Source organism: Schistocerca gregaria, chromosome 5 (assembly GCF_023897955.1).
Source record: "Schistocerca gregaria isolate iqSchGreg1 chromosome 5, iqSchGreg1.2, whole genome shotgun sequence".
Taxonomy (NCBI): Eukaryota; Metazoa; Arthropoda; class Insecta; order Orthoptera; family Acrididae; genus Schistocerca; species Schistocerca gregaria.
The window spans coordinates 665,416,478-665,430,363 of NC_064924.1; the positions used below are offsets into that span (position 1 = coordinate 665,416,478).

Sequence of the window (13,886 nt, forward strand, 5' to 3'; positions counted from 1 at the left end):
GAGCCACTGCTCGTTAATTGCATGTTGCAAAACAGACTGAGGTGCCGGCGTTGACAAATGCGGCCAGGTGAACATTGCAGTGCAACGAGCGCGCCATCTAGTAGGCGCAGAGACAATTAGGCTACTTCACATTCAATTACAGGCAGAAATGATTATAAATAAACAGTATTTGGTACATAATGGAGAGCAATGTTTGTTTGATAGTAGCATACAACATAACATTTTATCTACATCAAAGCTTATGACAGTAAGATAAAACATGAAAACATCATTATGAAAATGTAGATAGGACTGAATGACAACTTGTAGAAGGCAATACTGACGTGAAATGCAGCCAGGAAACATTTGATGATTGAAAAACATATGAATACCTTAGAAGGAAAAGAACATTTCGGCAATCTGCACAAGGAGACCGGAAGTCAGATATCCAGTCGAAAAAAACTTTGTTACGTAGCTGTAGCTGTTCGTTAAGGATGACGCTATCATTCCGAGCAAAATGCTTGAAAATCTTTAATTCTTCCAAAATATCTAGTCTATGCCCTTTCTTTTCGGTGTGCAAAATGTTGCTATCGCAGATGGCTTGAGGTGAATGACCTGCCATTAGAAGATGGTCGGCAAAAGACGAATTTTGGGGGCTAGTGCCATTTTTCCTTAGCAACTGTTCTTTATATCTGGTAGTGAAGGCACGTCCTGTTTGTCCTATATAGTACGAGGAGCAAGTATCGCAGGCAATTTTGTAGACACCAGAATTTTCTAAAGGGGAACGCATAGAATGTAAATTATGAATGAAGTTTTTTTTTTCAAATTGTTATTAGTAGAAAAAGCAATGCTGCAGTCGTATTTATTTTGAAGTATGCGTTGGATCTGATAAGAGATAGGCCCCACGAAAGGAATAGAGAAATATGTTTTTGGGTTAGACTCGATAACAGAACTGCCTAGCGTAGTAAGTCTTTATCAGTTTTCTTTTTAAGGACGTCATCTACTATGTTAGGTTTATACTCGTTGTTAACTGCTATTGTTTTAAGTATATTGACTTCGTCGTTGAAGTTTTCTTTAGAAAGTGGGATGGAAATGGCTCGGTGAACAGCAAAAAGAAAGAAGGCTTTTTTATGCGATTGTGGATGAGTAGAAGATGCAGGAACGATCTGGTCGGTATATGTTACTTTACGAAAAATATTGAACGAAATTTTGTTTCTATAGTAAGCGTCAAATCAAGGAAATTTGATTGACGGGCCTCATTTTCAAAATCGATAGTGAAAGAAATTTTCTCATCAAGATTATTGAATAGGTTAAAGATACGATCAACACCATCAGCAGGTCCTTTGTAGATGATTAGAATATCATCAACGTGTCTGGAATAAGAAAGAATGCCTAGTGACGCAGCTGGAAAACAGTTAGTGACCGAGGGCTGATTTTCTTTCAATTGCAACTATTCACAGTCTCTGAACGTGCAGCCATCTACAAGATTTTCTAATGCGTCTGCTGTGAAATAAAAGTAGTCACCTGACGTAAAAATAAGCAACCAGCAGCCATCTAGCCCACATCCTATTTTTTTGCTAATTCGATGTCTCCTGGCCTCGGATTTCCGGTAGATTTTGTTGTTCCGCTCCTCGGTACAACATTCTTGCTGTCTTGTTTTGCTGTAAAGTATCTTGTGACGTACCAAACGTCCCTGGTTGCTGGGTATTTCTTGGTATTTTCCCACTTATGTCGACGTAACTACACATATTCAGTATCAAATTTTCTGACACATTTCGCCTTACCGATCAGTCTAAAATATTTTATTCCGCTGTTTTCAAAAAGATGAGAGTATAAAGCCCAATCAACATGATAATGACAACGGGAAATCTCGGAGGTTGACGCATCATGCAACAGCTGAAGTAAAACGGAACTGCACGAATATTTTATTACTACATAAACAACAATCACTCAGTTGGACGATGCCGTACCTAATCTGCAGAGAGATAACTAACAACAGTTTGGGACATCCCAGCTACTGGAAGCTCTCCCGTGAGTGTTGGCAAACGTACTGTTCGGGAGTTTAGTACATTTTCCTGGCATCGAGCCATTCGCATTTCTCTCTCGACTTACCTGGCTTCCGGCTCGGCAATGGTCTGGCAGGAGTGCGTGGTACTCACCCAGAATGACGGCGACTGTGCTCGCAGCATCGATCCAACTGGCTGTCACGTCACTTACCTTGTTCTCGCATGCCTTGTGGCACACGAACTTGCACACTGAAACAATAAGGATGTTACTTGTCATTTACTGAAAAATCATTCTGCCAAGAAATCCTTAACAAGTTATTAACATACAGGGTCACTAAACTGCCCTGCCTATAGTTTTCGTGTAACCAGCACTGCCTTCAAAAACCACACGCGAGATTTTCATACTCACTCGCTCGCTTCACACAAACTATTAGCCTTACGGAAAAAGTGAACAGGACTTTTTTACAGTAATTTTAATGTAGTTAATTTTTGTAGAGGGGTACGTTTCCGATAGGGGCTGTAGCTTTCGAATTATTCAAGAGGACGGACAAACGTGACCTTCAAACGCGTTTTTCTTGAAGAACTAGAAAAACGTGGACTTCGGCGGAAACGCGTCCCAGTACAAAATTTAGCTTCATTAAATTCCTAAAAAAAATCTGTTTTTAAAAATCTCTCACGTGATTCTTGAAAACGTTGCAGGTTGTATAAAACCTAAAAGTAGGGGCAGCTGAACCACCCTGTATATTCGTATTTACCGACAACTCAGCATTACATTAAAGACAACTAATTTTTTTTTCTTTCATAATGAGCTAGAGACTCCTAAGTGTAGTAGACGCTGTTATATTCAGACAGCGTGGTTACTTAAAGCGGCCACACACATAAATGCGTGCTTGACAAGCATGCCTGCATATGCCTGCTTCAGCAAGCATGCACAAATTCCTGGCGCCTACACAAGGTTCAAGCATGCTTGTACAAGCATTAGTTTGCTTGCCAGAAAATGTCAAGTGCAGGCGACGATGTGCTCGGCTTGGCAGTCTTTTCGCCTGTGTTAAAAAAAAGGCTGACATATGGAGTAAAGAAACGAAAACACTGTTCGTGTATTAACTGTTTGTGGTAGACACGCTATGGAAACAGTCTCACAGTACTGTTGATTTTCTTTTCTATTTCTCCATATAGTATTGTATTCTTTGACCTGACCCACAGTACAGTACAAACTTTGTACAGAATGTAATTTAACAGGCCCAAATAAAAATAAAATCAAACCAGATAATTGAAAAATGCTTGCACAAGCCTCCCTATTCATGGTACAAATGCTCAACAATACACGCACTTGAACGCTTGCACGAGCATGCATTATCGAAATTCGATCAAGCATCAAGCTGCTAGTACAGTACTGATGCTTGCGCAAATTTATCCTAAACACTCTCGAGCATGCTTGTGCAAGCACGCTTGTCACGTATGCTTGTGCAAGCATGCAGTTACGTGGGGGCCGCTTTTGGGGACCTCAGGAAGTAAGTTACACACGTCCTCCCGCGCCAAGACCACTGGACCACCCAAGTGGCGCATTCGTAGACGAGAATAGACGTTATTAACTCCCTTAAGGCGCAGTTCTGCTGCAGTACGGATAACAGTTGCGTCACAGTGTGAAATGGCACAGCGACTGCGGATGTATTCCGGAGCTGATGTACGTGGGACGGTACGATTTTTGTGGGCAGAACGTGAAGAACAAGAGGCGAGGAAAATTAAGGAAAGGCATTGTCTTCCAGCACAACGATGAAATTCCAAACGGCGCGCATAACATAAGCTTCGATCGACGTTTTCGATGAGAGGCTTGGAAGTATACACCACAGAGCCCAGATCATAAACCACGTGATTTCCATCTTTTTGGCGAGATGAAAGAACATCTCCGTGGGGAAAGAAATTTTCTAACGACGAGGATGTTCATACAGTAGTTCTCGAATGGATCCGTGACCAAGCACTGGATTTCTATTGACGAAGAATTGAACGATTGTTAGAAGGTTGCGACCGTTGTTTCCAGAGATTTGGTGGTTATGTTGAGAAACAGTGTAATGCAGCTGTGTCACTTTGAAGCGTAGTGTAGCATTCATAAAAAGTTACTTGGCCTCCATAATAATGTCTAACTTACTTTTTGAAGTCGCTTCGTACTACCACTTCTGACTGCCTTCGGCCACTTTCATTTCTATGAATTTACTACATACTATCATTTTACACTACTTCGTTTGCGAAACAGTTATTGAGTTTTCTACGCCATGATTCTGCAGTTCCTTGCTGGACAAACCTGTTTTCACAAATTATTAGAGTTTTCTGTCCTCACTTTCGTTTCGCATACTGTTTTTGTTCAAATGTGTGTGAATGGCTACGGGACCAAACAACTGAGGTCATCGTCCCCTAGACTTACACACTACTTAAATCAACTTAAACTTATGCTAAGAACAATGCACACACACACGCCCGAAGGAGGACTCGAACCTCCGGCGGGAGGGCATACTGTGTTTATTAACGTTTCCTGAAAGTGATATAAACCTGTGAAAACCTGGAAGTCAGTATGCTAAAGCGAACAACAGTACAATACTCGACATTTATTTATTCTTTCTCTGCTCCACTCCCGCGAATTCTGTTCACTGCCAGACGTGAATTTTACGGTTTTTGTATAATGTTGCTTAAATACAGTTTCCTTGAACATAGAGAACAGCCATAATTAAAATGGCTGGAGCTCTGTCAACATTTTAAAGATCCTTGGCGAGGTATTCGTTATCTCATGAAAAAAATGATTTTCGAAGGAGGATACATATTTAATACGTTTTTACGGAAATTATACATATGTACGGATTAACTTAAATCAACTCAAAACTTGCGAAAGAATTCTTGTATAATAATAAAATAATAATAAGTCATATGGCTTGGCATGGTAATAACTCCTAATCAGTGAAAGAGAACACATTCACTGTTCCTTTATAAAAGACGCTTTAGACATGTTCAAACCTCATACTCATGTTGTGCTGCTTTCCTTCGTTTCTCCTCATTCCTTACTGTCAGGGTTGAGTATAATATGAAGCACATATTTCAGTACACATTCGTCTGCAGAGATTTCATTTCTTGTAGTCATTCACTAACTAAAGTAAAAAACTTTGTTCCATAAGAATGTAATGTATTACCTTTCCACATAATGTAATAAATTCTTTCATAGCCTACAAAAAGTTTACAGAAAGCAAAGTTAATTGAAATTAGGATTTTTTCTTAGAGAATAATACACTTTTTGTCCACAGAAATGCGTGATGGAATAATTATTACGTACCTACTAACATCAAAGAAAAAATTTCCTTTTTAAAACCATCATACCTCTCAAGAAAAGATATACAATATCATTTGAAGATTTACTAAACATATTCTTGATCAGCTGCATAAATATAATTGAGAGTTCACGACAGTTTATTTTCAGTGTTATATTTGTGCGTTCAGTTCCGATATTACGCTACTCCCGAGTATGACTTTCCCCAATATTCGTTTTACTTGCTATATATCACTTTTGGGTCGGTCGCTGTTAAGTGAAGCCTGCGACTGACATTTCGTACAGTCTGGCAGCAACTCGCCCGAAACTTTTCTCATTTACAACTGGAGCTACAGAGTTCGAGTACCCGTTCGCTTATTGTAGGTGTCGATAGCAGGAGCTCAAGCTTATGCTACACAAGTTAAATTTAAAAAGTATTTCTGCTCCCAGAATCTCAGCCATTACTTAATTCTTCGGTTATTCAAGTAATATGTATGTCTGTGTTATATGTGCAGAACAACAATGTCAAACGCATCTCGAAGATTCATTACAAGCTCAAGATCAAAACGATGCATCAATTTTTTTCTGTTATTGTAAGAAACTTTCTTGGAAACTTCAGAACAGAAAAGTACGAGTTTCTAGCCGAAATTCTACTACATGTTTGATAAATTAAGAAATTAAAGTAGAATAAACTAACCATATCGTTGAAAAGTGTTCACATATTAAAACTACTTCGTTATTAATAGAATATTTTTGAAGGATAATAGAACAGTGTGGGAGAATAGATAGTGCATACGTCGTAGGCTTACGGTCAAAACTTTAGTTATCGGCGCATGTACCTCGGGAGTAAGTTCGCCCACTAAAACTGGGTACTTAGTAATATCTGATGCCTAAATTTCATAACCTGAGTTAACCAACCATATTAACTAGCAGACACAATAAAATAGTAGGGCTGGCTTACAACGTATACCAAACACCATATTTTTTCAGCGTTTACGTGACGGATCTTTTACATGTCTACAACGCAAATGCTGAAACTGCAATCAACGCTTCCCGACTTTAGCCAGTCTCAGTCCTGTTTGGATATGGCTGAACCGAGATTTCTGCAACCATACTCTCTGTTTACTTATTAGGTCGGAAATAATTCACATATAAGATAACATGTGCAGTGTTTTAACAAACAACTCAAAGTTTTGTGATCGGATCCCACAGGTATGTTCTCCTCTTGGGTTTTTATTAGCTCCTCAATTACCCTATAAGAATTTCTTCAGCTACATGTATCGTGGCGTCGTTTTAAATTGAACGCTCTGTACCAATTGCACTAAGAATTATTCTCTCTCTTTCGCTCTTTCTCTTCGTAATTGATTCTCAGTGAGTGTGTGTGTGTGTGTGTGTGTGTGTGTGTGTGTGTGTGATTTAAGTGGTTCTTCAGATAAAAACCGAGGAGCAATCAGCAAGTATCCACTCTGATTACATGCAACGTTTCTGTACGGCGAGCTCTCCCACTGCTGGCGATAAACGCGACATGAAACAATAACGGAACTAAAGGCCACAAAGCAGCTCATACAAACAGCGTCAATTACCAAGTACAGGGGTCGGTCGCCAGTGGTAAGTGCCAGGCCATCAGCTAACAGCTGGCTCATAAAGCGAAGCGCGATTTTGCCTGTGCTGTACCAGCATTGCCTGACGATGCCTCTGAGGCTCCCATTTGCCCGTGCCGTTATTACACACGCTCCCGCGCACTTTGTTGTGTTACTCATGTCGAGATAATGGCCGTAATGCGAGTGCTTCGGTATACTCCCCATGAAGCCTGTTTCACTTTGAGATACTGATATGACACCGACAACCCGCCGATCGGCTAAACGCACAGAGCAGCAACCGGGATTTCCATTTTGTTTCTGACGAGCAGACGGTAGTTGCCACCAGCGTAGATAATTAACGACTTCGTTATGAAATTAGACCGATAAGTGAGCAGAAAAAATCTCTTTGGAGCTGTACATAGTTGAAATATGTCGGGTATTTCGTTTGTCGAATTTTGTTCACGTTGGAAACTGTTGGTTTCACACCTTCTTTTTAATCTTTTCTATACAAAGCATTAGTTGAATTACTTTGTATTTATACAAGCAACAATAACAAGAACGGCAAAATTCATCGCTGTTAGCGGTGCGTTAATTCCAAATTGTTTCTCTATACTACCCGTATTATATCCATTCTCTTTGCCAGGATTAAAAATAGATGTTTTATACTTCGTGGGTAGAAAAGATCAAAGCGTCGTTTGAAGCCAGTCTGAATAGTTACGAAACTGTGACAGCGCAAATGGACAATGGTCACATCGTTGATGCTACGCATTTCAATGTGACTTTTCAGAAGCACATTGCTGACGGATCCCGCGTTTAGTCGTGCTTCGTGCGCCGAGCGTTACGGACATAACTTATGTTCTCTACACGCAGTCTATGGATGCCGTCTGCTGCGATATATTTTATCTACTTCGTCTATTTAGCTCCTTACACTTGAAGTCAAAGTGTCAGCCTTTATTGGTTCCATGTAGTTTTTGTTTATTTAGCATTTTGATTGTATTTTGGTATTTAAAATACTTACTATTATCGTTTTGAAGATCCTCCTGCTGTTAGAGATATCCCTATTCACAAAAAGTTCGCGTCCTTAGCTGAGTGGTCCTCACGGTTGACTTTCATGCAGAGGACTCGGGTTCGATTCCTGGCACAGCCAGGGATTTTCCATTGGTGGGTTAAAATACCTTAAAATTATTCCAATTCTTTTAACATTATGAGTGTGTTCTGTCCACTTTCCAAGTTTACGGCACTCCTCGATTCTGTGAAAGGTGATTTTGGGCTTAGGAAGCCTGGCATATAAAAAAAAAAGTTCAAATGTGTGTGAAATCTTATGGGACTTAACTGCTAAGGTCATCAGTCCCTAAGCTTACACACTACTTAACCTATATTATCCTAAGGACAAACAACACACACCCATGACCGAGGGAGGACTCGAACCTCCGCCGGGACCAGCCGCACAGTCCATGACTGCAGCGCCAGAGACCGCTCGGCTAATCCCGCGCGGCCCCGGCATATATAAAATTCCGTGTCAGTGTGGAAAGGTTTACATCGGCCGTTCGATTCGCATAGTTCAGGATGGGTGCGTGGAATATCTCCGTCATACAAGGCAAGTATGAATGTTTGAAAACAGTCTTTGACTGATATATATCATTGCCACCGATATTGTCCTAATGGCGGCACCATCTGCGCAGTCTTGGATGGCAGCAACTGACGGGCGGCGTATGCCCTGTGTACGGTACGAAGGCCTATATAGGATGACGATCTGCAGCCCTAGTAGCGGCATTCAGCAGCAACAGCAGCAGCGTCCTTCTGAAGATGATGGACACTTGAATCGCCGAAACATTGAATCACATTGATTTTAGCATTCGGCAGCAAAGTCGAGGATACGTTCAAGACTTATTACTACGGGAAAGCCTACAAAGTGACAAGATATAACTATATTTGTAGACCTAGCAGAGAACGTCATCTCCTACTCGTCTTTCTCCTTAATCGTCCTGGCGATTGCTTTGTGGTTACAGGGCTCACCTATAGTGGTATCCGCCATTACGTGATTTTGATCCTCATTTTATTGTAACTTTATGACTGTTGCCCTCTTTGCCACCTCAGTTATGATAACCTGAGGGAGAAAAGTACTGTCCGCTACCTGTCTGTGTATTGTGTGTACTTGGTGCTGCGTGTTATTGTATTTGAACTCTCTACATACCACGATTTCTGTGCTGCAGATTGGGAACCAGCAGAGCATTTGCCTAAACGAGTGTGGGTAACCACCTGAAAACCACTCTCGGACGAGGTATTAACAGCCGTTAATCGGGTATCCGGATTTCATGCAGACGTGGCTCATATGCCTGCCTGCTAATCAGTCGTGTTGCACGTTGGTTGCAGCAACCAGCGATTTACACATACCGCTTTTAACCTGCGCATGCTTGTCTGTTAGGCAGGCTGGTAAACTGGCGCACGTTATCGGCAGAAAGGGCAGGCTGCTTTGTTCCCATCCACGCTAAGCTAAGCTCAACCCAAGCACGTAAATGGAATCCTGCTTGCATGCCCAACTTCCTATTGTGATACTCTACGCAGCAGGTATTTCTGTACGCTTTCATTGTAGTGTTATAAGCGGGGCTCGGAAGTTGATGGAAGTCTTCTTTTTATCCGTGTATCACATACCGAGGCTCAATGATACATATATTCATTTTGGGTCATTCTAGACCAGAAAATAGAGGGTTTTATTTGTCCGTTTTTTCCTTTTGGGTATTTGGGTATTATTTATTTATTTCGATACGAACTCTTTTTTCTGCAATTTCGTCCTTTTTTGACTAGCACTGGCTACTCTCAGATCGAATTATCATCACGTCAAATCTAACATGTGTTTTGTTTAGCAAGAAGAGCCGCCTCTGAAAGTCGAGATCCTTTGCACTTGAAGAGTCTGAAGATGTCTATTATACTGCAACGCCAACTAAAGTACGTTTTATAAGTGTACTTTCTGTTAACTTAGTGTATTTCAGCCAGATATGGACCCAGTTATACCAAATTTTAATACTTTCAGCAGGATGAGTATTGCAGGTTCGCTAAATTCTTTCTAGGTGGCCAAAATAGTCTATTATGAATTCCCCAAAATCTGTTTTAACGAACACGAAGTTTATTTTTCGTATTAACTAGTATAAAAAGCACATATCAGAAAGAAGAAGTTTTGATCGTAATAGGACAGCTGGTTGCATACCACTAGAATGTAGTTTTTAATACCAATTGAATCATGTATTTTTCCTATTTCAATCAATGCTGGCACTATATTTAGAAAGCTTATGTACTGCTAAATGGCCTCAAGTCCTCAGAGTACATTTCCACACAATTTTCCCTCTTTCAAAATATGTAGTGAGTCAGAAAACTGGTAGTCAAATTTTCATACAAGTCGTAAAATACTAAAGGGTCCCGAACGAGCGTTTAGCAGTTTTTTACACAATTTGCTTTGCGAGGCACCTTCCAAATTACTGGAAGCAGCCACAGGAGAAGATTTCCTCTGTAGAGCTTGTGCTCTGTTTCATGACTGGTATGTATGCCGTAATTCTTAATTTCTCGTCAATCTCCTTTAAGTTCGCTGCTCCCACTGTTACGATAAATGAGCTGCAGTGAAGCAACCTATGTAAACATATACGTGGCTAAAGTTTCCTTTAATTTACGTCTATGGCCACAAACTTTTTATTAAAACATTCCCGGTTTCGGTCTTTAATGACCATCATCAGATCTGTTTCATAAAAACAAGGTCCTAATGTACTGCAGCTATAGTAGCATCGTCAAATGTTAAATGCGGAATCAGCATAAGCATCGTCAAATCCATATAAATAACATCGCATGTAAGAGCCATGTTGTTCCATAAAAAAACGGGAGAACTGCCGGATATCAGTGACGTCCTGCCACGATATTTCCGCGCAGAGTCTTCTGGCCATCTTCAGGTGAGTGCCACTGTAGTAGTAGTACAACTACTACACTATAGTAGTACTACTACTATAGTGGCACTCACCTGAAGATGGCCAGAAGACTCTGCGCCGAAATATCGTGGCAGGACGTTACTGATATCCGGCAGTTCTCCAGTGTTTTTATGTAACAATCAGTACGCCGGGAAACCTTTAAAATTCACAAGAGCCATGTTGTCAGCTGATTCCGCATTTAACATTTGACGATGCCACTATGGTTGCAGTACATTAGGAATTTCCTTTTATGAAACAGATCTGATGATGGTCATTAAAGACCGAAACCGGTAACCTGTTAACAAAAAGTTTGTGACCATAGACCTAAATTAAAGGAAACGTATTACATATACGGGTCACTGTTTTCACGTGACAATGTCGCAGCTTGGGGATGTACGTGGCTGTTCTGTAGTCACGTGGGATTGATAGCGGAACCTGTTGTTAAGAGCAGCAGGCTGGACGGATCCCGTGCAGCTTGCGAAGCTTGCGGAAACCTAAGTTGCCCAGCTTTGACCACTGTGCTTCAGTCCGGTGAAATTTTTTGTTTTCGTTGTGGCAGGTTGAGCTGGCTTAATGGTTGCGGCGGGGAGAAACACAGGCAGGCTGGCAAGAGGAATTGTACACCTCTGGTAGCAACGAGCAGGTCTACATCTACATCTACGTGGTTACTCTACAATTCAAAGTGAAGTGCCTGGCAGAGGGTTCATCGAACCATTTTCATACTACTTCTCTACCATTCCACTCTCGAATGGCGCGTGGGAGAAAGGAACACCTAAATCTTTCCGTTCGAGCTCTGATTTCTCTTATTTTGTTATGATAGTAATTTCTCCCTGCGTAGGTTGGTGTCAACAAAATATTTTCGCATTCGAAAGAGAAGGTTGGTGATTGAAATTTCGTAAATAGATCTCGCCGCCAAGAGAAACGCCTTGTTTCGGTGACTGCCACCCCAACTAGCGTATCATATCAGTGACACGCGCGATAAGACGAAATGAGATGCCATTCTTTGCACTTTTTCGATGTCAGTGGTGAACCTAACAATATACATAAATGACCTTGTGGACGACATGGGAAGTTCACTGAGGCTTTTTGGGGATGATGCTGTGGTACATCGAGAGGTTGTAACATTGGAAAATTGTACTGAAATGCAGGAGGATCTGCAGCGAATTGACGCATGGTGCAGGGAATGGCAATTTAATCTCAATGTAGACAAGTGTAATGTGCTGCGAATACATAGAAAGATAGATTCCTTATCATTTAGCTACAATATAGCAGGTCAGCAACTGGAAGCAGTTAATTCCATAAATTATCTGGGAGTACGCATTAGGAGTGATTTAAAATGGAATGATCACATAAAGTTGATCGTCGGTGAAGCAGATGCCAGATTGAGATTCATTGGAAGAATCCTAAGGAAATGCAATCCGAGAACAAAAAAAGTAGGTTACAGTATGCTTGTTCGCCCATTTCTTGAATACTGCTCAGCAGTGTGGGATCCGCACCAGATAGGGTTGATAGAAGAGATAGAGAAGATCCAACGGAGAGCAGCGCGCTTCGTTACAGGCTCATTTAATAATCGTGAAAGCGTTACGGATATGATAGATAAACTCCAGTGGAAGACTGCAGGAGAGACACTCAGTAGCTCGGTACGGGCTTTTGTTGAAGTTTCGAGAACATACCTTCACCGAAGAGTCAAGCAGTATATTGCTCCCTACTACTTATATCTTGCGAAGAGACCATGAGGATAAAATCAGAGAGATTAGAGCCCACACAGAAGCATACCGACAATCCTTCCACGAACAATACGAGACTGCAATAGAAGGGAGAACCGATAGAGGTACTCAAAGTACCCTCCGCCACACACCGTCAGGTGGCTTGCGGAGTATGGATGTAGATGTAGAACATGCCCTCATAATAAAGATAAAAACTGTTTTGTTTTTACGGTTATCACGAAGTTACAGGCAGTGGTGTAAAATGAATGACACTTTCCTCTCTCCACCTCTCTCCTCCTCCCCCCCCCCCCCCCCCTCTCTCTCTCTGTCTCTCTGCCCTCAGCCCCTGCTTCCCTCCTCGAGCTGCGGGAAAGGCTTAAATAGCCGTAAAGCGCACACTCTAGGGATGAACAAATTGCCTGCATAATCGCCAAGGCACGCATGACAGCCGTGAAAATCGCTCTTACGATCCGCTGGGCCCTGTGGCGGAGCTACAGCTGTGTCAGTGTGGGAGCGTTTTAAGCTGTGTGCGTGGGTGGACGGGGAGTGGCTATACACGGCTTTCCCTGTGCGCTCAGACGGCAGCTAACGAGGCCCAATCTGCCTGCGCTGCCCCGCTAAGCGGATTTCACTCGCGACCAGCTTTCCGCAACGACGCTCTCACAGCGACGATATTATGTCCTCAGTGACGCACGGTATAACAGAGGCGAAGGCCGACAACTGCCCGGGGGCGCAATTCCAAACCATACAGTACACTGAACGACACCATCTCGAAGGGCTGCCTAAGGAAAAGGCGACCTATCATTAACGATAAAAAAAGTGTTTTACAATGACCGAATGAGCGGACATAGTAGTTAGGAGATTGGATGGGAAAGCATATCAGTTTACAGAGAAACCACTTGTGTTAAGCACGACAACTTACAAATAATAGATACAGTAATGGAAATAAGTATTCATACACTAGAGAGTGGAGAAGTAATCTGCCTTTATTGACAATACGAAACCAAAAACAGTAATTGGATATGCACTAAACACATTGGCCAGACGCCAATGCAGCTATGGTGGCATATAGAACGAGAGTGAACAAGCCTTTACAAAACAAAATACAAAAACGTCTGCCAAGTTCTCTACTGCGCTGGGAGTTAAGTATTCATACACCAACAGAAAATTACACTTCTAACAAAGCCAGAACATGTTGAATAATTCGTATGCATACCTTCCGATGTATTACTTCTCGCGACCTCCATGGCATGGAATGGACCAATTTTCTTGCAGTTTCCGATGAGATACCTTCCCCTTCTCGAAGGAGAGCCTCTTTCAAAGAGGCATTACTACGGATGTCGTGTTTTCTCACTCGTGTTTCCAGCTCACTCCAC

The 13,886-nt window shown here is 41.7% G+C and overlaps 1 protein-coding gene across 1 annotated transcript in view; it reads right to left on the reverse strand.

Annotated features, from left to right (window-relative positions):
* Positions 1-13,886, reverse strand: part of LOC126272437 (tensin) — a 2,382,193-nt gene that overhangs the window by 1,139,794 nt on the left and 1,228,513 nt on the right. The window contains exon 3 of the mRNA XM_049975310.1: positions 2,197-2,234. Within this exon, the coding sequence (XP_049831267.1) occupies positions 2,197-2,234 (38 nt within the window). The remainder of the gene's footprint in view (positions 1-2,196; positions 2,235-13,886) is intronic.